This window comes from Cloeon dipterum, chromosome 4, assembly GCF_949628265.1.
Source record: "Cloeon dipterum chromosome 4, ieCloDipt1.1, whole genome shotgun sequence".
In the NCBI taxonomy this organism is placed as follows: domain Eukaryota; kingdom Metazoa; phylum Arthropoda; class Insecta; order Ephemeroptera; family Baetidae; genus Cloeon; species Cloeon dipterum.
Genome location: NC_088789.1, coordinates 7384036 through 7408417, shown reverse-complemented (window position 1 = coordinate 7408417; position 24382 = coordinate 7384036). Strand labels below are relative to the sequence as shown.

Sequence of the window (24382 nt, the reverse complement as noted above, 5' to 3'; positions counted from 1 at the left end):
TGGTTTTTTTCTCCTCAGTAAATATTGCTTCATGTGATTTCAATTTTAATACCTTCAAGGATTATTTATGTAACGCGTAAAGGGATTAAAACATCTAAAGCCCAATTTCAAAATTAAAAGAGAGAGAGAGAGAGAGAGAGAGAGAGAGAGAGAGAGAGAGAGAGAGAGAGAGAGAGAGAGAGAGAGAGAGAGAGAGAGAGACTTGCACTTTACAAAGCCCCCAAGATCCAAGATTCCTTGGGGTACTTTAATAACGTCTTTAGAGTTTCACCTTCAAAGGGCCTGTAAATTTCCGCTACAAAATGATTTACTATGTGCTCGTGTGTTTACCCTTTGTGCTTTGGGACTGAGAATTAGCGTTGCTGAACGACTCTCTTGGCAGGCCCATTATTCGGTGGCGCACGGCGCCGACCGCAGAATGCGCGAAAGTCATTCGTCAACCGCACTCTTTCCAATCAAGATAATTGCTCGGCCACGAATTCCAAACAAACTCCATTATAAATCTTCATAAATCGGCGAAGGAAAGCGAAACGCGTCTCTTCATTCGAAAACAGCTCGCGTGTCTTTGCTAACCAGATTGCTTCTTTGTATACGTAGATTGAACTGCCATCGATTGAGTGTGTTTAACCGTTTTCAGTTCCCGCTGGTCGATCATTACTTCTTGCCTCACTCACGTCAGTGTGTGACGTTCATGCTGCTGTTTGCGTGGGATTCAAATGGGATCAACCTATTTTGGTCTGCACGGTCTACCTGTCAATGCAGCTAAACGTGTCGGAGAATTTAAGCACATTGAAAGCGAAATAGAGAAAAAGTTGAGTGGCGTCAAGGATACGCAAATTCTCGTCACGCCAGACGCGCGGGTTGCATAACTAGGCTCGCGCGAGTGGATCATGCAATCATTTCAGTATCAGAGAAGGCCGGCAAATAAATAATAATAATACTGATTTTATGGAATTTGTTGATTTACTAAGATTTTCACCACTCTTTTTAATTTGTTTCTCAAGGTTTCTAATCCTTCACCATGTTGCTAAAACTTTCTTTTCCGTGGGGAAAAACTTTTAAGTTGGGTGGAATCCTACTTTGCTGCTGAGAAATATCTTTAATCTACGCGAAGGAGAACCAGCGGCAAAGCAAAGACAAGTTTTAATTTCCGCTCTCGGGTAACTCGGTTCGTTCCACACTCAAAATGAAACCCCAGTGTTTTGTACTGTAGGCGCGCTTCTCCGCTTGCTTTAAATCCTGAAATTACGTTCCAACTAGCGCTGTCACTGAGGCGAATTCACAATTGCCATAATCAGTGTAACTTGCAAAGAGCAATTTTCCGCAATGGGTCCTTTCATTACGGCCTGCTGAATAATTAAACGCGATTTAGCAACGATAGACACAAGACAAAGGAGGGCACAAGCTAGCTCTCCTTCACAAACTGCAGCCCAATGAAAAATTCACATTGTCCTCGGCGAACTTTGCTCGTCCGTCCAACTAGCCGCGACTGGCATAAAAGCAGTTTGTCTCGCGCGCCATTTTTTATATTATATTTGCAACACCATGACCCAGAAAGGACGGCGAATCCCTCGATAGCGCCGCCGAACGAGAATTTTATGACTCGCAACCCTCACAGCGGCACCAAAACAAACGCGGCAAATAAATAAATATGTGCATCCACATGCCAAAACCCCCATTGTGCGTCTATGAATAAATTTCCAGCCCAGAAATGCCCATGCAAATTATCTGTTTGCCCTGGATATCGCTTCCAAGGAATTGTCGCTTCGTCTCTTGTTTGTTAAAAATACATCTACTCGGAATCGGTTTCCGTCTCACCGATTCTGGTCATGTCTGCGTTGTACGGCACGAATCCGACTGCCAGCGAGAAATGGAAATAATCATGAACGCTTTTGTTTGCTTGCAGAACTGGAACTGGGGTCGCAATGCGTCATAGAAATGGCAGAGCAGCAGACCATTCTCCACCACCCCATCACCATGGACAAAATCGAGAGGTAAGCGCTCGCACTCTCCGCGATAAAATTTTATTGGTATTGAGCTCCGCCATTCTTTGCCAAACTGAAAAGAGAGACGTGTCGGAACTCTGGGATTGTCGGTACCCTTAAGTGATAATAAATAGATGTCCATTTTTATAGCGTTCCTTATAAAAATCGATTGTAACAGGGAGTTTTCGAAACAAAACGTTGAAGGAAAAATGTGCATAAATATCTCTTTCCACAATACGGCAAGCTCTTTGAAGAGAGTACTCATCTCTTTTGCACATCATTCAAGGATCGATTGTTCCCATGCGAAATCACGAAACAGACTCTTTCATCCTCTCAGTCTTCTGGATCACGAGGGGATTCATTTCTCGCGCAGAGCAATCTGGCTAAGCATTTTTTCTCTCCGCAGCAGAAATCCCAGCCCATGGCCGGTCATTTTTCAGTTTCCACGGATTTCTTCTTTGGTCTGAAAATTGCATCAAGCCGGAAAGGTAAAAGAGGCTGGCAGATTTCTCGCGTATGCACGCCGCATTTCTTTGTCTTGGTTATTGACGTCAGATCTTGAAATAATAACAATACCCAGCCCGATTTTCCCAGCTGTGGCGTTCCGATCCGTGATTTTTCCTCCCTCGGGGCCGAATTACATAAGAAAAGTTGTTGTTTTGTCGCCACCAAGCGCAGCTGTGCGTGTGCAGTGGCTAGAAGCAATCGATTATTCTATTATTCAACATTACGCTGCTTCATGCCTCAATCCTTTCTTTGTGCTCTTATCGTTGCTCGCGAGAAACACCGCTCGATCTTGAGGCCGTCTCTCTCTCTCTCTCTCTCTCTCTCTCTCTCTCTCTCTCTCTCTTTCTATCTCTCTTTGCTGATGCCTCCTGAGAGAGCAGTGGCAAATAATGCAATATTCACCTCCGAGATTTCGCCTCGAGTGCGAAATGAACGCCTAACTAAGTAAGGAGGGCCTGCAATATTGAGTCGTTCTCGGCCTTTTCGAGCGTTAGCAACGCTTTGACGTGGAAAATTGTTTCTTTGGTGCCGAACTAGAAAAGCAATTGAATTTTCCGCCTTCGGTGATCATGGAGGAAAGGCTCTGCGGGCAAACATAAAGTATGAGGTTTTCCTTCGATCAAATTTGAATTCTGCGCAACTTTAAAAAAAAACGCCAATTTTAGCATATTGGCGATATCTATGAATAATTTGATTCACTGCTGACGCTTCGGCTCTTTTATTCGAACGTGGCTCGTATAAAAGGGATATCTGCAGGGTTATAATAATGAAATATGGTACCTCTGATGGCGAGTTTCCATGCGCGCCATGCGCTGGCCCGAAAGAAAGCGTTTATCATCCGTCGAGGCGGGCACAAAGCAAGTTCTGAAAAAGTCGTATATGTGAGGTCGTGAATTTTTATCCCATTGCCGGCGCAGTTTTTTTAGCGGAATTCAAAGGAAGATGCCGGATTCACGATGGTGGTATCCAGTAAAGAGAGCAGAGTGAATGTGCATTACCATAGCATTCTTGAGAACAAACTAACTTTTAAAAATGCAAAGAGGAAGAAGTCTTAGATTCAGCTTAAAATGAAACATGAATTTGAGAAAACCCAGCAGAAGTGGAAAATACAGACCTCGATTCATATAGCATATACATATATGTCCTCACCCTTTTGTCCCTGCATAAAAATTAAACTATCCTCAGTTGATATTTAACGACTAAATTCACAAACATATCCAATTTTCGCGAATTAAAATAGATTCTAGTAAAGAGGCTCAGAAATATTTCCTCAATTAAGGCCTTTAAAACTCATAAATAAATGAACAACTTAAATTATTCATATTTATCCAAGAATTTTAAACACTTACTTGTTTTTGTTTAAAAACACTAACACTTTTTTTCATCACTCAAAATGCATTATAAAATTGTTTGTACTCTCTTTCATTTCTATATTTAAAAAGAACAAAGAAATACAATGCTAACCCAAATGGCTAGAGTGCCTTGAGGCGATTTCTCCTCGCAAAAGCAAAAATAACGTTTGCTGGAAAATTGCACACTAAATTAGCTGGCCGATGTTTGCGACCAGCTTCCCTTTGAATTGCAAGAGCACGTAATGCCGCTTTCATGCCGACCTTTTCCCATTCGCACAAATGAACCGCTACGCGGGAAAGCACTCGGGAAATTTATTCGCCGTTTGGCTTCAGGGTGCTTAATAGTAGCAGACATCGCGAAAAAAGATCTGCGCACGCCAATAAATCGCTAAAACCACACGTGCAGCCCCGTTAATTTTCGCAACATTTTTTATTATTACTTTCTGCGAGCGTGTGAGGCTTCCCTGCACGACCACCCCTCGTCTCCTATTTAAAAATACAGTGTGCCGCGGCGCAATCGATATGTACACAGCGTCGTATGCTGCTGCTGCCTTTTGTTTACTCGACTCGCAGTGCGGGAGGGCTGCTCGCCGACGCGGATTAATAAACAGCACCCAATGAAACCAAATCAGCAGGGTCGGTCGCGAAATTACGCTTCCAATTACTCGCCACCGTGGCCAGGGCCGACGCAGAGTCGACGCCTTTAGACCGCATCGTCTCTCTTCGAAGCCGCTGAGTAATTAATGGGCTCTTTGACCGGGTAAAACTTTGCTTTGGCAAAATCACATTTATTTATACTGCAGAGCTTGACAGTTACCAGCCTGTCCAGAGCAGTTGGCATTGTGCTCTATGATTTTTTCGCACTGATGAGCAAATAGAAAAAGACCATTTCATCTAATGAATTAAAGTTCATTTGTTATATCTGTATTTGTGGCAGTGAACTCACTTCCTGGTCAAACAATACCCTATATATATATACTTTACCTTGCTTTCAATTATCTCAATTAGTCTCAATTTCCTGCCATAAAACCCATAATAAAAGTTTGCGTTTTTGCGGTGCATGGCAGAAAAATAAAATAGGACCCAAAACTGTGAACGCCCGCATTATACAAAATATATTACATCTGGGATGTATGCTTCCTAAGTGATTTGCTGTTAAAACTAAGCAGTTTTTTCTCTCCTTTAATTTATGACAGTTCATTCGTCCTTCGCAGACGAAAATTTGCATAGCGGTATTTTCATCAAAGCTAAAATATAGCCGACAGAAATTTCCGATTAGCGGCGTGTTTTTGCCGTGTGGTTAGTCAGTCGAGAGATCAAAGCTCGCAGCTGTGCTGGTGTGCAATGCAAAATTAATGATCGCGTTTGCTCAGCTCCAATCACAGAGCCAAGAATCAAGACATGGCCTCTGGCTAATAAATAAATAAACACTAGCTAGGTGCGCACACACACACGCTCAAATGCCAGGCTGAGGCCTGCAGTTTGTGCTGATGTAAGCGCGGCTGGTTTGGCCATCATCGTCAGCTATTACCTGAATGGACCACCTCACTTTCTCGTGCCGTGTTATTTGTATCTCTGGTAAAAGGCGTCCGACCGGTGTAATGCATCCAGTCCAAAATCGTAGCGCTGCCGGCTTCAAACCCGGTTTTTCTTCATCTTATTGCCGGGAAATGAAGCTAATTTTTTATTACTTTCTTAATTGTTCCCTCAAAAAGAAGCATCCGATTCATTCCCTGCGGATAAAGCTTTACTGGTAATATGTGACAGAACCGTTACCGCAAAGAGACGAGCAAGAAGTGGTGTAATATCGCTGCTCTTACATGACAATTTTATCAACACCTCTTGTAACATTCACCTTGACACTTCCTTTGCACCTAATTGGCTTGCACGACTAAAGGTCTAGCAAATGAGTCTAAAGCCCGCCTTGCATGCACGACAATGCACTCACGACCATTGAATCGATATCCATAGCGGACACCTGGGCCTCCAGTTCCAGTGGAGAGCAGATTGACGATTTATTGATACACCAATGATTGCGTTCCACTGCTCTTGTATTCAAATTGACGCTGCCAAAGGGGATATGATTTGCGTCGGTGTTGCATTGGGTATTCTCGTACGTAGTGTTTGTTCAGTTGTTCCGGACACTGCACAAACGGCATCAATTATACGGAGCCGTTTATTTGAAAACTTAGTCGGAAATCAAGGTCGATCTATTTGTGGAATTTACAAAACGCTTGAGAAGCGGCTGACTGATTTAATTACATAAAACAGTGGCAAGGTTTCTTGAGCACGGGTGGAAAAATGAAGATTTACGCAATTTCATTCGACTCCAATGAATTAATTCAGTTATTGATACAGAGAAGCGCGAGGAGAGGAAATGGTGGCTACTTCGTTTGATCTAAACCCGTAATTTAGGCGATAACCCCGGTAATATTCGTGGTATCCATTTGCATAATGAAATGTAAATATGAACTGCCACTTCTACCTTTGACCTTTAATCGTAAGCACGCAACTTTTCCCCCAAAATAAATACAGTGGAGCCGCCTAATATTGATCTACTTTCCTGTGTAGCCTCTCGCGCCGCTCGTGCTGATTATGGAAAAATGCTGATTATTCCCTAGTGCATTCAGAAATCGGTGCCTTTGTTTCTCGATCTCGACTAGACAGCTGCTCACCCAGTTACGGCAAACAATGGCAAGGGGTGAGCGTCACCACCTCTCAAAAGGTGCTTGCTTGGCCAAAAGCAGTTAATTGCCCACCGAAAATGCTTCCACTCTTGGTTAACAAACTTGCTTATGAAAGCTGATTCTGTGAAAGATCTTGCGTACTGGAAAAGATGCAAATGAGGCAGATCAAATTAAAGGCCACATCGATCATCAGAGCTGCTAAAAAATTACCACAAAGCGCGAGATGGTCCCTTGGGAAAATGATGTCTAAAACTCATCAGCAAATGTTTTTGATTGAAAATCAATACTGTTTTATAGCAGAAAGAGATTGTTGGAAATCTCAATAACGCGCCATGCCGTCGAATAGTACCATTGAGGGTTCATTTATCTCAAAGCATTAACAGAAATGTTAAAAATCATCATTTGATCTGAAAGGGGTATATTTTAAATGATTAAATGAATACATCGGTTAGTTTAACATCCCCGGTAATGGAGATAGCGCATCATTTTCACTATTATCTCCAGTGACGCATAAAAGTGCAAGATCACCTCCTCGCTTGATTAATTAGCGAGCGAATTTTCCATCTGTGAGGCGAAAATACGTTTTCTGCTGGCGAACAATGCGATTAAGCGAGTTGTCTCAAGTCTCGCGCATAAGCCAAAGGCTAATTGAATTAAAAGTTGCCGGCTGTGTGTGTTTGTGTGACGGCGTGACAGTCGCTCGGGCCCATTAGGGCTGAGATTGAGATTAATTGCGTGCCCTGCTGACATCGAGAGTTTTTTGTTTGCAAAACGCCCTCTTGCCCCTTGGGTGGGAACGCTGGTGGAATTTGCATGCTGGGAAGCGAACGCAGAGAGATGCCTTTCATATTGAAATAATATGCTTGCAGCGCAGGAAATTATTTTCTCTCTGTCGGAAAAGCAGTCACGGAGTGGTTTGAGTGACGTTTCGCCTCGATTAAGAGGTCAATGAGTTTCATGCGTGAGCAGCCAATCGATTCTGGAAAGGCAAGGCAGTTAATCCGATTCAACCTTTCTTGGTACCCTTTCTGATTGATAACTCTATTTTCTACCCTACTCTTTTGTTTCCTCTCTGTATATCGAGTTACCTAATCTAGTAGCATTCCGTTCACCGTTTGTGTGTTGTGCTCATCAACTAGCCGACTGTCGGATGTATTCCAATTTACTGGTGCAAAATCTCGTACTCCGCATCATTTTTCACAAATTGTCCATTCAGCTTGATGCAAAATGATGAGGGGATCAAAACTGTCGGGCAGAGCTTTGATTTATTGCACCAATTTAAATTACCCGACCTTTTGAACTGATGCATATCTGGCTGTCACAGAGATTCATAACGCGCGCACAGACGCCTCTCGAGCCGCTGATTAATTTCAGACGGCCTCATTATTTGCTTCGGTGTCAAACAGGGCTTGACGAATGCACGCGGCTTTTTCTTCGTCCGTTGAGGAAACAATGTAGGTGGCATTTCCAACGCTTTCACGTGACGAGCTGAACACCGAGGATGGAATATTATGCAAACAGCTGTCAATGTTGAAAAGTGACACTTTATGTGGTTTTCTGCGTTGCAATGACTATTAAAATATTAAAATTGTGCATTATGCATGAAGAAAACATGAATATTCAGGGCCGTGAATTATTCAAGAATGAGTTTCCAACAGCAAAAACGCTAGGTTCGATACAGACCAAAATAATTTTCGCGTATATATTTTCAAACGAGCGATTCATCCAAATTCCTCGCTGCACGAGCTGCATATTTCATAATATCTGCTCAATTTTATGGCATGCGGTGGAAATGTTGGCAGCACGTCGCTAAAATAACTCTTCCACGAGTAAAAAACGTTCCTACCCCTCGCGAGCACCCTTAGCAACAACCGACGTGCAGGTTGCATAATGGTCTGTTCTGTTGAACATTCGCAAGTCCTCGAGTACTGTGCCTGCACTCTTGTCAGCCACACAGTCACATGATTCCTCGAGGCCGGCCGTTAGGCATTGAATGCCGCATAATCAATTTGCGGAAAGTCGAGTTACTCAACAATCAGAATGCGATTCAATTACCATGCTCTCCGCCTTTCAGCAGGTCCAGCTCCATTCATAAATTTTCAGCCCCTCGAGCATGCAATTCCACCGCATCGATTCATCGGGCGGAGAAAATTTTCGCAAGATTTCATTCGGTGGGCAGGGAGGGAGGATCCTGTAATTCCGGGCTTGAGCGTAGCGCGGTCGTGTGAATATCAAAAGGTCCTTCTGCGGACGAAAGTGCCGCAGCAGCAGCGGCGGCAATTTCTCCCAAAGAACGGCAGCAGCGTGCTGAAAAATAAATGCCTAGCTCGCACAGAGAAATGATATTTTTCATTTGATTCGCCGAGCAGCAGATGCAAAGCGCCTGCCGAGTTTTGTTTGCCCGAGATGAATTCCCAAGCCTTGATGTTTGCTTGCGTGTAACACGGCTTTGGGGAGCGCCCGCCTTAAATGGGTTACGGCTACGAAAGTACGCCGTTTTCTTTTAATAATTCAGCTACTCGGGCTTCGTTGTTCCTGAGAGGTGCGTTGAATTTTTCAGACTGCAATCGCGAGATTTCGGCTCATCAGTTGTTGGGCACACTGGCAAATCACCTGCTGGCTCAAGCAATTTGGCTGGCTGAATAATTAACGAAGAGGATACCTGGTGTTTAAATTTTTTACCAGATCACGCAAACTCAAGAATCTCTGGTTCAGATTAATCGAGGAACGAAAATATATCTCGCGAAGGAATGTAGTTTTAAGCGTAACAGAGCAAGTGCAATAAATTTTAGGCACAATTTAATGATGTGCTCTGTGTTGAGCAAGAAAATCCGCATTTTTTCATTATGTTTTGGCACTCTTCCTGCTGCGAAGCAACTGAGTCGTTCATTTATTTACGCGGAAGGAACAATGTTAGACATAATACATGCGATCTTGGCACGCAGAGACTCATTCTGCTACGCACAGCTTCTCTAATCAATTTATCCAGTAGTTCGTCCCCAACAGTCAGACGACGGGAATCGTACGTGCACACATAATAGATTGGAAAAGGGAAAGGCTGTTCTCGTCAGAGCGGCCGACGCACACGACGACGACCCGCCACGAGACCCTTTACCCTTTTCGGCGAGAGTGGAGAATAAGACCACACACAGTGAGTGGCATTGTTGAAATTCGATTTGCTTACAAAAAAAGGGAATTCGGCAGAATCATCAGCACGAATCCTCAGGCACGGATAAAAAGCGGATCTTATAAGAGCGTTTATAAATTAGCTAATCCCGATCTGGTTTCGTAACTTTCCTAATTTGGACACAATTTCAAAGTCCCCCGCAAACACGAAACTTGCGATGCTTTGCCATCACGCTCTAGAAACTTTGCAAAATCGATTAAGCTCAGCGCAGCAGGAGCCAGGTTCTGAGTGATTCAATCTTACAAACGTTTAACTATTTCGAAGTCTTGCACGAAATTTCAATTTCCGGCAAGCAGCCCTTGAAATAATGTGGCCCGTTGATCGCTCGCACGGGTCGACCCATCACATCGCATTCGACGAAACAGCCCCCGAATCGATTGAGACAGCGCGTCGGCCTCGAATCCCTCGTTCACTCATCCGCAAACCTTTTTTTATGTATTTACTCTCATATGTATATTCCACCTATCGATCGACCTGCACGATATGTAATTACACACGCACAGCAGCTCTAGTTATTTGCACTCGAAAGCTTCTTTTCAGTGCTACAGTTCAAAGACGCCGCAGTTGATTTCAACTGAGAACAATTTTCACTCTTCTCTCGAGTTTGACAAAAATTGTTCAGCGTAATACATCATGGACATGTGTCTCGAGCGATAGACGTTAGACCAATGCAACCTGTAAACCAAATTTTTATAAGATTGCAAGACACCTATCTGCACATTTTGTCCTTGGCGTGCAAAACCCTGAGTTACAAACGATTTTTTGGCCTCAATCGTGCTGCTTGTCTGGAAACTTTTTATGGACCCTTCTCATCTCCACCTCTGCCAAAGTAATTTCAGTCACGTTACCCCAACATGTGAATTTGTGAGAGTATATAATACTGTCTAATTTTAGCACACTAGTTATTAGGTGCGCGCTTCCAAATTGTGGGGTAATTTGCAAATTAGACCAGCAAAACTCGTTGCTTCTCCCTAAATGCATTTCTCGTTGTTATATGTGATTAATTTTTTAAGATGAATAGGCTGGTAATCATGCTCTTCGTAATAAGTCCGTTATTGAATTATACTTCTCATGGTGAGAACAAAATGTGCTCCATTTCCCGGGACCAATCTGCAAACATCCAATTAGAAAAGCGCAAACTTTGCTCCTTGAGTTGCCGATCGATGCTGACAAGGTCTCTTTGCGGCTGTTTGCTTTTTCCGACACACTTTTCCCAAACTAACAATTTGTGCCGCAAACTTGCTTCCGACAGACGCCTCTTTCTCTTAGTCAGCTTTACAACCGGCCGCGGACTGTGCCAAATTTGCTGCTGGAAAACAGGCCACGCGATCATCCCGTCTCTGACGACACTCGGATGGACAATAAAAACCCTGCAGCGTCTGTATAGCGGCCTAGTAAATTCGCTTTCATCCCATAATTAAAGGGTTAACTGGTGGAATAGGCCAGTTATCGGCAGCGCCACCGTGATAAATTTGTGCTCGCCGGCGTGCCTATGCAAGGAACGGTGGCTGGAACTCGCAGGCATGATTCAATTACACGAGCACGATTTTGATTCACGGCGCGCACCAACCTAGCCACCGCCACCGTCACCGTCGCCCTCGCCACCGTCACCGTCGCCCTCGCCACCAGCACAATGGACCAATTTGCGACTCAACGCTCGCGCTCTTGTTCCATGTTTCCGCATTCTGTGATTGCGCTTGCTGTCAAATTCCATTTCATTTTAAGTTGATATCCCATCAAAGTTGAGCTGCTTTGTTTTCCGCATCGGTTTTTATGTTAACTTTTTGCTTCAACCCTTCCAAGATGAAATCGGTATATACGTTATTGTTCTTCTCCCATTCACTTTTCCATGAAAATTACAGCAGATGAAAAATTTTCCAGGAAAGGACGCTATGTGCACAGCTGGATTGCTTTTTCGCTTTGTCCTCATTGTTCGGAATTGTGTCTTTCCCCGCACTCGCAAAGGCCAGCTTTTGTTTGCAACCATGGAAGCACGAGGAATGTGGAGCGCTGAATTCCGACGTTATATATGCAAACTTTTGCAATGTTTTGCTGCTAATACTTTGTCCTTTGCAATCTGAAATTTGCTTTACGTTTCGTTTACAGTTTACTATTTAGCCAACCTTTGACTCTTTATTGTGAATAACCATGTAATGCGGTTAAATGCTTAAGCCCCAAAGTGATAAACCTCTGCATTCTACGTTGCCGGAAAGTTTCAAACAAAGAACACTGACGCCTCATAAAATATTTTCACGCAGCTAAATTTGCAAGCAGAAACTTTGCGTTCAAGTTTCAGTCTGACAGCTCAAGTGGATTTTTTTTACATTGCGTCAGTGGCGAGTGACACAGTTTTTATATTCCTTCAAGCTGAACAAATGTTTGCCCCAAATCCAATATCGCACCTAACTCTGCAACGAGCAAGTTGGATTTTAATTAACTGAGCGACGCAAACATTCATAATGAAACGAACGCCGCGGGGTGGTTTTTGGCGTAGCTCCGCTTCGCTTGCTGGCCTGCAGCTCCGTAGTGCTCGGAAAATTTATGCAAATGTGTATGAACATATATATGTGAGTGTGTTTCCTTTGCTGAGAGTGAACTGCCGCTGTACTGTGTGTATTTTCATTCCGCAAACAACGCGACTTACACGGCATACTCTTGGCTGCTGGCGGAAAAAGCGAGGGAGCCAGCCGCTTGCCGCTTTTATTGCCCGGCGACGGCTGCTCGGCGAGAATGTCAAAAAATTATTCTAGAGCAAAATTATACGGCCTTGTTTCGTTCGCTGGGTGGAAAACCAACGGCGGAATTCAGCAAAGGAGGAGATTCTCGCCAGTTTCGCAGCGGCTGTGGCTTGGAAATAATTTTCTTATATTTTATTAGTGCCGCAGAAACACACGTGCTCGGAAACATTTTTTAATCTCGGCTTTTCAGTTTTAATCCGGGATTAAATTTCTAACTTGCACAGCATTTAAAATTACAAATTATGATGCCCAAGCTATAAAGAGGAGCACTGAAACAGCTTTTTCTCTAAAGAGAGGACCATGCATTGCAAAGGCAGTTGGCTTGTCGAAAGTACGCAGTTGCGTGCCAAATTGCGCACATTTCAATTCGTTTCGCATCCCCAGGCAATTTGCCGTCCCTTCGACAATGTCCGAAATTACCTTTCAGCACACGGACCAATGACGGCACCTGTTAATTTCCTCGGCCCGTTCCCCTGACCGTGACGGCTCGTTTGCCCATCGGAGGGTGCGTCGATTAGCCAGACCAACACTAACAATAGCCGCCTACGCCTCGCATAAATAACCGGTCGTGGCTATGCACACATTCGTCGTTCGTGCGAAAGAGCATCAGGACGAATTATTGTGCTTCGCAGTGGCGCACTGCACCAAAGCCAACCACGAAGCAGATTCGAACCTCGTTCTGCCACCCTCGGGCTCTCGAGTCGCGTCAAGAGGTGCTCTCGAAAGCGCGCCCTTAACCCAGCAACCCTTTGCCGTAGGCGATTAATGCGGTGGGCAGTCAGCGGCAAAACAACCGTCGGGATTGCCCCGCCGTGTGGACGTCCGATAAAGAATCCAATCCACAGGCTGCGGCGGTGCTGGCGGCCATTCGCGTCGCTGTTTAACAGTTTTCTATTCTCCTTTATTTGTGTTCAATTCTCCTGCATAATTCTTTCAGCGCGTTACGTTTCAGTTCATTGCTGTAGCGGTGAATTGTGTATTTGCACTATAGCCTACAGTTCAGATGTTAATGCGGGCGCAAACAAACAGGGCTGCGAGTGAAAGACTTATCTTGTTTGTGATGCTGGCAGTCGTAAAGCAAAGACGTAAAACTGTGGAAGCAATAGGCAAACAAAAATAGTTTCCCTTTGCGGCAGGCGGTGCGTGCCGAGATTACCTCCGAGAGCAAAATCCAATCAGCTCTGGAGCATCCATTCCGCTACTGAGAGCAGTTCGACTGGTCCAAAATATGGAACGGTGGAGCAAGACGCCAGTTCACATGAGTTTGCTAGCGGAGGTAGAGTTGGAACGCCTCATTATTTTCCGCACACAAGAAAATACGACGCTCCCTCGGGCCCGTCGCCTGGAAAGCCGATTTTGTGTTCCTTTGGCCCTTTTCTTTGGCCTCCTTGATTACTCGCTTGACGACGCCCGCCAAGTTGGTCCCTGCCGAATTGCTTTATAAACAAGTCGTGCCGAATTAGTTCGTCGTGACACGGGTGCTCATCGTAACTCCACATACTCGGTTAGAAATAATGTCGGATTACCACCTCAGGCGTGAGCATCCGCCGACGCCGAACTAAAGGGGTTACGACGCGGCTGTAAAAATTCCTAGACACGGAATTACAAATATCTTTACACGCAGAGCGAGAAACCTTTAATGCGTACAATTGGAGCCCTTTTTATTACAGCGTAGCATCTAATTGCATCTGTTACAATTAGATGGTTTATTACTCTCTAAAGGAGCTTGGCAAGAAGAAGTGCTTTAAACAGTAAAGAATTTTAGAGGTGCGTCATATTTGAAATTGAAATATTCAGTTCTGCACAGGAAAAACGTTATCGTCGATCCACTTTCCTCAGATTTTGAAATTTGATTGAGGCCCTAAGCGTCGTCGGCGGAGCGAATTTTCCACCTCCATTCAAACTTTCGCCCGCACAAAAGCAGGCTCTTATCAGCAGCGAGCCGAGTGGCGTCGACAGATCCAATTTCAACTCGCTCGGGCGGGATTTCATTTCGCGAATAATGAAGAGATGTGCTGCCACAATGTAACTCGCAAGAGTTTCCATGTCTGCTGAAGTTGCCCAAGTAAAAAAGTTCATTTTTACGACGATGATGAAGGCAACTTTGTGCAAAAGTTATATATATTCGACCCGCTCGACACCTACGCCTCGCACCACGGGACTGCTTTTGTTGCCTCCTCATTTGAGCCCAAATTGAAATCCGCGCAACATCATTACTCGTAGAAACTGGAGAGGAACGAGCCCGCTCGTTCGAAGTGTTAACGCAGATCCCATTTGCACCGCCTTAAATAAACAGCTAGCCGCCTGCATTTACATGATGAGAAACGTTTCGAGCAGAACGTGCAGTTTCCGCAGGTGCGATAAAAGAAGAAGTGATTTATTCAATTGCGAGGCGGTCGCTCAAAACATGCAGGTCCATTCCGTGCTACGATACGAGTCAAAAACACGCACCGTGCACAGAAAGGATTGAATAATTCATCTTAATGTATACTTTTATGGCAGCTTTTTCTCTAAAAAATATTTAACACGTTTTTTGAGCACTCGTGCGCATGGTTCTTGGAAAAACATATGGAATTCCTGGAAAATAATTTACGCACAACAACCTTTTTTCAAAGGAGCTCCGCAAAGATTTAATTGCGTTAACCTATTAACTAGTATAATGTCTGCTTCACAGAAAGTTTGCTGTAGTAGTAGAATAGGGCAACATATTTATGCACTTAACCACCCTCCGAAGTTCAACTCGTAGTGCATGATGTGTTAAGCGAAACTTTTAGTGGAGCACGGCTGGGGTGAATTTCCTGCTCGCAAACCCGTGGGGTAAATTGATTCGCGTAACATCAAACGCCCAAGACCAAGTGTCAAAATCAGCCCGTCGCCACCCAAGCCGCCTGAGAACGAACACTCTGCACGATGCATGAACGTGTGTCGTCAGCACTTGACGGTGCCATGTTTTCCCGCGGGAACGAGCGCATTCGTGGAACGAATTCATAGAAACGAGAGGTGGAACGAGGGAATTCGCGGTAGCAGCAGACGCATTCAGCAGCCTCCCTGCCGCTCGCCCGCTGCTGATGGACCACGCTATTATTGATCTTGCCGCGACCACGCCCCTCTCTGTGTTGTTCGCAGGCAGCGCGCACATTGATAATGAGTCTTCGGCTTAATGAATCGCGAATTGCGCCTTTTCTTGTCACCACCCCGTTTTTGCTAGGCATCAACCTGTTCATCCTCACACAGAATGCCATTATCGTCTATGTTTTCTCCCAATTCAAACCAACAGGAAATGGAAATAATCACTTTGGGCTTTGTGAGCTACTGCTTGTCCGTTTTTATTAGCTTTTATGTAAATTACGTTGTTTCAATTTCCTAAAACGATTTAGTCGTGATTTACTGGATCCCTAAAAAGTCTCATTGGCTTGGTTCGTGTAGCGTTTTCGCCTTTTGCGACTCGCAAAAGTAAATATGTATATAATTTGTTGTCAGACTTTGATTTTCGCTTGTTCTGCAAGATGAATTTTTGCTGCTTGAATCTAGGCTCTTAGTGGCCTTCCGAGTCTTTCTTTGGCACTACAGTTTTTTGTGCCTGGCTCACTTGAAGAGAATGGACCTTCTCCCATTTCAAAAAGTGATAAAAACGGTCCATTATCTGAGCAATGCTCAGATGAAATTTGTCTCTTTGGCCTCGCCTGTGCTATTATGCTGCGCACGGAGGACCTTAGGTGCAGAGGAAACGATCAAATGCGCCGCTCACAATCAGCTAGAAGGGTAGCAACCTGTGTGTGTTTTCCGTCAGAGGAGGAACGTAAATAATTACGGCCGGTGAGCTCCCGACTGCGCTTGGACGCAAATTGCCTCTTTGGTGTCGTCCTTGTGTCCACTCTTCTGGTGGCGCGGGCGGCCCTAACGTGACCAGAGGTGCGAGCGACCTGTGCCGCTCAGTCGCTTTCGATTATCTTGTTCTCGGGATTTTATTGTCGGTGGCGCGCGTGCCGTGAAGAAATTGCAAGAGCAACACAAAACTCGCTATCGTTGCTGGGGGATCGCAGGCGGACAAAGATAAGCACGGTGCCGCAAACGGTGCTAAACTTCCGTACCTTAATTGAGAGAATTAAGTACTTTATTGCGGGAAGGCTGCGCAAGAACGAGGCAATTTCGTAATGCTTTTTATTCCGCGTCCATGCGTGTAATTCGCTTCTTGCGCATTGTCATTTCACTTAATTCGGAGTTCAAGGAGTGTTCGAATTTTCAAAGCTCTAAATTATATCATTGTTGAGACGAAAGGAGTGAAGCTTCTTCCTGTAACGGTTATTTATGTATTATTTGTGTGTGTGATGATACGAGTTGCAAAGTGCACGTCACGTCTGATCGATCGCGCGCTTCATCTCGTGCATCTTGACCCACTCACAATTTCGCAATGGTCTACATACATCTTTCTGCCCTCTCGTTTACTGGTGGCACAGAGGCCACAATTACGCGGCGAGGCAGTGGGGAATCGCAGTTCCATCCTACTTGTCCTGTTACTGTGCACGCCAAGTGTAATTTCCCTGAAGGAAAATAATTGAGTCTGCTTCTATAATTTATGCAGAACCAAGTCAATTGTCGCTACTGCCAGACAACTCGAGTTTCTACGAACGGGACTAATTTACAGAACTCTCAAGTGCTTGTCGAAATTGCGCCTGTTACACGTTGCGTGCCAAACTGTTGTCGATTTGTGCAAATCGCTTTCCGATTTTGTCATTTAGGTCGCGTTGCTCTTGACCTTTCCTTAACGACCTCGATTTAGAGAGGGTATAAAATTGCAATCACCCCCGGCAGATTTACGACCCTTGAGCAATAAAGTACCTCCTTGCTCTTTTGCTTGATCAAAAATTAAAAGAGCAGGCCGCCACAGTAATAAATATCGCGATCAGAGTGCTTTTTTATCCACTGCGGTGGTACAAGGACAACAAAAGTTTGCTCATGTCGCCCTGTTCAGCCTTTTTGATCACGCCTGCCCGTGCATTACGGCGCGCGGTATCAATCGCGCTGCAGCCGGTAACCGACCGATCCGCTGGGGACTCGAGTCCATTCAGGCCGGCATTATATCCGGCAGAATAATCCATCTCGTTTTCGCACCTTGCTGCCGAACTCCCCTGCTGGTTGAATTAATCATCTCTCGCTTTTGCAACTGCGTCCCGACGCTTTTTTGCTCGTTGGTGGCAGATCCGTTTTACCGACATGGAAATCAGCTTGGAGACGTTCCAGACAGAGGAAAGTGGCTTTTTTGGCGTGGGGAAAATGTTGTTTCCGACAACCAAACAGCCATTTCGTGGAATTGGCCGATGCAGATTCTTGCTGGCGCAACTAAATCAGCGGTCTTTCCGCTGGATTAAGCTTCCAAAAGAAGCACACAATTCACAAAATGTGGAAGTTTTATACTCTTTTGATTGTGCAATTGAGTGTTTCAGCCCGAAATTATTGATTTCTTTTATAAACATAAACCCCAAGGATTTTCTGTAGATCAAATTACACTTTTTGGTTTCGTCAATAGCTTGGCTCGCGAAACGCCTTGTGCGGTCTTATGCTGTGCAAATTCCGCTAACCCTCTTGTATGTATAATCTGCAGTAAATCCATTACAAAGTGTCTGACGTCACCCGCCACATGCAAATATCAACGCGAAAATCCTCAGCCGACGAAAGCAATTATTTTAGCGTATGCTAAATTATCACATTTGTGTGTTGCAGGAAACAGCCAAAGACATTTGCATTCGACCACTGCTTCTGCTCCATCGATCAAAATGACGAAAACTTCGCCTCGCAGGAGCTCGTGTTCGATAGCCTGGGTAGCGACATCCTCTCCAACGCATTCCAGGGCTACAACGCCTGCATTTTCGCCTACGGACAGACCGGTATGTATTGCGCCCCTATTGTCTCGTCAAAAATCAATGCTCGGACGAACGAAAAATCCGAGGCGAGAGCTTACTCTCGTTTATTACATTCCGTTCCGCTGAGATTCAAGTCCAGTTTTTACAATCAAGTTTTCGAATGCTGTCATTTAATTGTCTCCGCTTAATTTTCCTGCACGATCTGCAGGTTCTGGCAAATCGTACACGATGATGGGAGCTCAACACGACTCGGGCATCATCCCCCGGTTGTGTGACAAACTTTTTGAGCGAATCGCTGAAATGCAGAGCAGCGAACTGACCTTCAAGGTAGAGGTCAGCTACATGGAGATCTACAACGAAAGGGTGCACGACCTGCTCGATCCGACGTCCAACAAACAGTCTCTCAGGGTCAGAGAGCACAACGTCCTTGGCCCTTACGTCGACGGTCTCTCACAGCTCGCTGTCACGTCGTACGAGGTAGGTGTTTCAATTTTTAATTCGCAACTAGGTTTCTCGATATAAAGTATGACACACTTCTGTAAATTTCACTAGGATATTGCTGCCCTGATGACCGAAGGCAACAAGTCTCGCACAGTCGCGGCCACCAACATGAACTCCGAGTCGTCCCGATCGCACGCCGTCTTCTCGGTGGTCCTAACTCAAACTCTGACCGATCTAAAAAGCGGTGTCAGTGGTGAAAAGGTATCCCGAATGTCCCTTGTGGATTTGGCTGGCTCCGAGCGTGCGGTGAAGACAGGCGCCGTTGGAGAGCGGTTGAAGGAAGGGTCCAACATTAACAAGTAAATCAATGCAGCAGCATCCCTGGCAACTCGCTCACCGCAATACCCGTTCCCATTGCAGATCTCTCACAACTCTAGGCCTAGTGATATCAAAGTTAGCCGACCAGGCGGGTGGCGGCGGCGGCAGCAGTGGCAAAAGTAACCGGGACAAGTTTGTTCCCTACCGTGATTCCGTTCTCACATGGTTGTTGAAAGTGAGTTTGCGGAAAAATTGGAAATGTTTGTGGTCTAAAATCGATTTGTCGCTCAACAGGATAATCTGGGTGGCAATAGCAAGACTGTGATGGTTGCGACGATTTCTCCGGCGGCTGACAATTTTGAAGAGACTCTGTCCACTCTGCGGTATGCCGACAGGGCTAAGAGGATCGTCAACCACGCCGTGGTCAATGAAGATCCAAACGCCAGGATCATCCGCGAGTTGAGAGCCGAGGTCGAGGCGCTCAAAGAAATGTTGAAACACGCCACGGTGAGCAACATTTCGCTACCAATTGTGAGTAAAGAACATATTTGGGGCAGTATAGACGCAGAAAATGTGTACTAATCACCTAGTTTGCTTGGTAGTGGTGCAACGGTAGTAAGTAACGATCAAATCGTTTAATCAAAATATTTTTTCGGAAGAACTGCATGAAACTAAATAAAATTAAGACTCATAGGTGGCGACCGACTGTTGAGTTTGTGTTCTTTACTTATTATTTTTTTGTGAGGGATTGGATTGTAACTGATCATAAAATGTGGGGATGAATTTTGATCAAACACATATCTAATAATTTTTTCCGCTTGCAGGGCTCACAGGTGGTTGATAATGTAAGTATTTTCCCCTCGGCGAGATCGGCCCCTCGGCATGCAGGCTTCTACATGTAATTTGTTTTACAGAGGGAAGATTTGCATGCTAAGCTCAGTGAGAGTGAGAAGCTGATGAAGGAGATCAGCCAAACGTGGGAGGAAAAGTTGGTGAAAACTGGTACGCTCGAGAAGTCATCACTTTTTTAGCATTTGCACGAAAAATCGATTTCTTGTGCGCAGAGCGACTTCAACACGAAAGGCAACAAGCACTTGAGCAAATGGGAATTTCAGTGCAGGCCTCCGGCATCATGGTGGAGAAAAATAAGTACTACTTAGTCAATCTGAACGCTGATCCCTCCTTAAATGAGCTCCTCGTCTACTATTTAAAGGTTCAAATATATATAGTACTCGCTCTATTTTTTTGAGCCGCGTATTTTGTCTCTCTTTGCTGACTCGGATTTCTACTGTCGCAGGACCGCACTTTAGTTGGACGTAAAGAAGCTCAAGTTGAGCAGGACATCCAGTTGTCAGGTTTAGGCATCCAGCCCGAGCACTGTGTGCTCACCATGGAAGGCGAAAAATTGTTCATCATTCCACTAGAGGGTGCTCGTACTTACGTGAACGGTTTCCCCATCACTGACAAGATATTGCTCCATCATGGAGACAGACTGCTCTGGGGAAACCACCACTTCTTCCGTGTCAACTGTCCAAAGTCTACAAGTAAGTGCTCAACATTCATATCCATTTTCTCAACTAATAACCGTCTCATAATTCAGCCGCCGCCAATTCCGAGCCTCAAACTCCTGCCCAACCTCTAGATTATAATTTTGCAAGAGAAGAAATTATGCTGAACGAAATGAGCAATGACCCCATCCAGGCAGCTATTGCCAAAATCGAAAAGCAGCACGAGGAAGACAAGCAGGTTGCCCTCGAGAAACAGCGCCAAGAGTACGAGCGCCAGTTCCAGCAGCTGCGAACCATTCTGTCCCCTTGCACTCCGTACCCACCTTATGTGCCATTTGACCCATTCAGACCCGGAAAAATAACACCATGCACCCCTGGAACCGCCCAAATGAGGGTTGAGAAGTGGGCTCAAGAAAGGTAAAATGTGACAAAAATTTTACGGATCTAATTTGCTAATATTTTTGCTTGACTACAGAGATGAAATATTTAAACGGAGCTTAGCCCAATTGCGAGCGGATATTGTGAAGGCAAACTCGCTCGTGCAGGAAGCCAACTTTCTGTCTGAAGAAATGGAACGGAATACTAAGTTTAGTGTTACTCTCCAGATCCCTCCAGCAAATTTAAGCCCAAACCGCAAAGTATGATTAGCTTGCTTAGACAAGTCCAATCATTAATTATTATTAACTATTGCAGCGTGGCAGCTTTGTGAGTGAACCAGCTATCCTAGTCAAAAGGAAAGGTTATGGAAGCCAGGTTTGGTCCATGGAAAAGTTAGAAAATAAATTGATTGATATGAGGGAGCTTTATGAAGAGAGCAAAACTATTCCTATCAGAGTAAGAGCAGTGTGATTAATTCAGAATGTGGAACTAAATCACCTTTCCTCAGGAGGATGGATCGTTTCGAAATCTCGAACTAGACCCCTTCTTTGAGTCTCAGGAGAACCACAATGTGATAGGAGTTGCCAACATCTTTCTAGAAAGTTTATTTCATCCCGTCCGATTAAGTTATCACACACCAATAATCAGCCAGCAAGCAGAAATCGCAGGCCGATTACACGTGAGAACTCATTGAAAGGGAAAAATTTGATTTTAATTTGATTTTTTCAGGTTGAGTTGAGCAGGATTGCCGGCTCATTTAATCCTCTCGAGATCTCAGAAATGTCCACTTCCGAGAACTCCAACGACAGCGAAGAATTCACTAATCCAACACCAACAGTGACCCTGAGGGTCAATATCAAGCAAGCCACTGGCCTGCCTCCATCACTTTCAAACTTCGTGTTTTGTCAGTACACTATTTGGGGCCACCCTGGGCCAGTGGTGGTGGCGCCCATCGACTCGAATCACAACAACACTGACACCCAGCAGACAAATGAGGGAACTCCTAGCGTCTTCAAATTCGACCACACCATGGATTTCACCATTCCTGTCACGGAGGAGTTTGCAGAGCACTGTGCTGAAGGAGCATTGTCAATTGAGGTTCTTGGCCATCGGTCAGCAGGTATGTAACTTTTGCTTTATTGGCTAAACAATTTTTAGTTTAATTGCGATACAAATTCAATGGATATTTTATTTATCAGCGCATTCCTTTATAAATTCATGCTTTTTGCAATATAAATTATTTTGATTTTCTCAAATAAATACATTTAGAGGGTCAAAAATAAATATTGTCTAAATTCTCAAAGTGAAAGTTCAACACCAGAACTTGGCAACCCACAGCTCCCATGTAGTGAATACCTGCTAAGATAAATAACCTTTTCTCTTTTTAATGAAACAGAGGAGTTATAAAAAATTGAATTTTCCAAATGACAATAAAACAGAAATTCATGGGTCTTCAGGCTTCTCTCCCAGAGCTAAGCCAGGTTGGGAAGTGGAGCAGAGACAACTGGCAAAGGTTCGCTCTCTCGCAGACCGCTGGAGCGAGTTGACCCGCAAGATTGAGATTTGGGTGGAAATCCACGAGCTCAATGAGCAGGGCGAGTACACACCGGTCGAAGTGCAGCCGCGCGAAGACATGCTGACTGGAGGCATCTTCCAGCTGCGACAAGGCCAGCAGAGGCGCATCCAGGTCAGGGTGCAGCCGGTGCAAAACTCTGGCACCCTGCCCATCATCTGCGAGGCCATCACCAGCATCGCGGTTGGCAGCGTTTGCGTCCGATCCAGGTTGCAGAAACCGCTGGACTCGTATCAGGAGGAGGACCTGTCCGTGCTGAGAGAAAAGTGGAGCGACGCCCTGATGAGACGCAGGCAGTACTTGGACAGACAGATCCAGAAAATCGTCAATAAAGAAGGTTCGGTTGTAGATTTTCATGCATGAATTGGCCGATAATTGTCCTTTTTTGAGCAGGAAAGAATGAGAGGGACGTTGAGAGAGAGCAGAGCCTGATGGCGCAGTGGATGATGTTAACTGAGGAGCGCAACGCGGTTTTGGTTCCTTCAGCTGGGTCCGGCATTCCTGGAGCGCCTGCAGACTGGGATCCGCCTCTGGGAATGGAGCCCCACACTCCAGTTCTCTTCCTCGACCTGAACGGTGAGCCAAAAGCTCTAATTTGGGCTGGTACTGACTCCAAATAATTCAAAATTTCAGCTGATGATCTCAGCATCCTTAACAATGGAGAGGAGCTAACAGTTTGTGGCCTGAACTCGATACTTCCTAAAGAGCACGGCAACAAATTCTACAGCTTGCCGATTCTGAAGCAGCAGGAGAAAGACGTGAGTGCTGTTGCGGCGTGGGACTCCTCCCTGCATGACTGCTTGCATTTGAACAAAGTCACTGAAGGTAACATCCTCGTGCAAGCGTCTCGAGCGCTGATATTAACAAACTGAATTTCCAGCGAACGAGAGAGTGTACCTGATTCTGAAAAGCACAGTAAAGCTGTCTCACCCGGCACCAATGGAATTGGTGCTGCGCAAGCGGCTCGCGCTGAACGTTTATAAGCGACAAAGCATCACAGAGCGTCTGCGGAGGAGAATTGTCAGGACTGACCTTCAACACCAATGTGGAGTGACTTATGAGCTGGTCTCAAATATTCCTAAGGCAAGCGAAGAACTGGAGGATCGAGAGAGTTTGGCCCAGATGGCAGCTACTGGCGAGGAAACGTCTGACATCAGCGAAGGAGACACTTATATAGGTAACTTATCCACCCATATGTTGCGAGAATTCCCCTGATCTCAGCCTCTATGCAGAACAATACACCAGAGGAGTCAGCGCTGTTGAGTCCATTCTCACCCTAGACCGACTCAGGCAGAATGTTGCTGTCAAAGAGCTGCTGCAGGCTCAGGGCCGACCTCTGATGCGGAAAACAGCCAGTGTGCCAAACTTCTCTCAGGTAAAAATTGTAGTTAACTCCGTTATTAGCCAGTTTTATGAGTGCAGTTCACACAAAAAGATGTTACCTTTAAACACTGGCTTTCCAGGCTGCAGTAGACTTGAGTTTTAACTAAATAATTTGTATCACTTTCATTGAAAATTGAAAATATTCCAAAATATGTCTCCTTAGTAAGTGAAAATTCATTGTCATTCCAATTTCAGCTCTTCAACACATCCGATGGTCCAACTCGTTCTGAGAGTTTTGCTGACCTAGCTGCTGAGCTGAGTGGACCACTGCGTGAGCGAAGTGTTCGCTCAGGTCTCGGCTCGTTCAAGCCTGACCTGGACTCAAATATGAACAGCACCACCGCGTCGACTCCTTTAACAAATAAGCCGTTCGGCCTCGGTAAGTTGCAAGTCTTGGTTTCTGCTCTTTGCTTTTGGTTCATTTGATCAGGTAGGCCCTTGCCACCCATTGAATGATACTCTCG

At 45.1% G+C, this 24382-nt stretch overlaps 1 protein-coding gene across 10 annotated transcripts in view; it reads left to right on the top strand.

The window, feature by feature from the left end:
* The window catches only part of Khc-73 (Kinesin heavy chain 73), a 36394-nt gene that overhangs the window by 5160 nt on the left and 6852 nt on the right, over positions 1–24382 (top strand). For 7 of the 10 annotated variants that reach the window (XM_065488508.1, XM_065488506.1, XM_065488505.1 and 4 more), the window contains exons 2-22: positions 1907–1994; positions 18178–18341; positions 18526–18794; positions 18870–19117; positions 19179–19311; positions 19371–19607; positions 19901–19921; positions 19991–20078; positions 20141–20289; positions 20374–20620; positions 20677–21001; positions 21060–21222; positions 21278–21418; positions 21471–21641; positions 21692–22082; positions 22402–22872; positions 22929–23111; positions 23169–23360; positions 23416–23712; positions 23768–23910; positions 24114–24297. In XM_065488508.1, coding sequence (XP_065344580.1) covers positions 1907–1994; positions 18178–18341; positions 18526–18794; positions 18870–19117; positions 19179–19311; positions 19371–19607; positions 19901–19921; positions 19991–20078; positions 20141–20289; positions 20374–20620; positions 20677–21001; positions 21060–21222; positions 21278–21418; positions 21471–21641; positions 21692–22082; positions 22402–22872; positions 22929–23111; positions 23169–23360; positions 23416–23712; positions 23768–23910; positions 24114–24297 — 4305 coding nt within the window. The remainder of the gene's footprint in view (positions 1–1906; positions 1995–18177; positions 18342–18525; positions 18795–18869; positions 19118–19178; positions 19312–19370; positions 19608–19900; positions 19922–19990; positions 20079–20140; positions 20290–20373; positions 20621–20676; positions 21002–21059; positions 21223–21277; positions 21419–21470; positions 21642–21691; positions 22083–22401; positions 22873–22928; positions 23112–23168; positions 23361–23415; positions 23713–23767; positions 23911–24113; positions 24298–24382) is intronic. The other 3 variants (XM_065488510.1, XM_065488507.1, XM_065488511.1) reach the window with 2 other exon arrangements.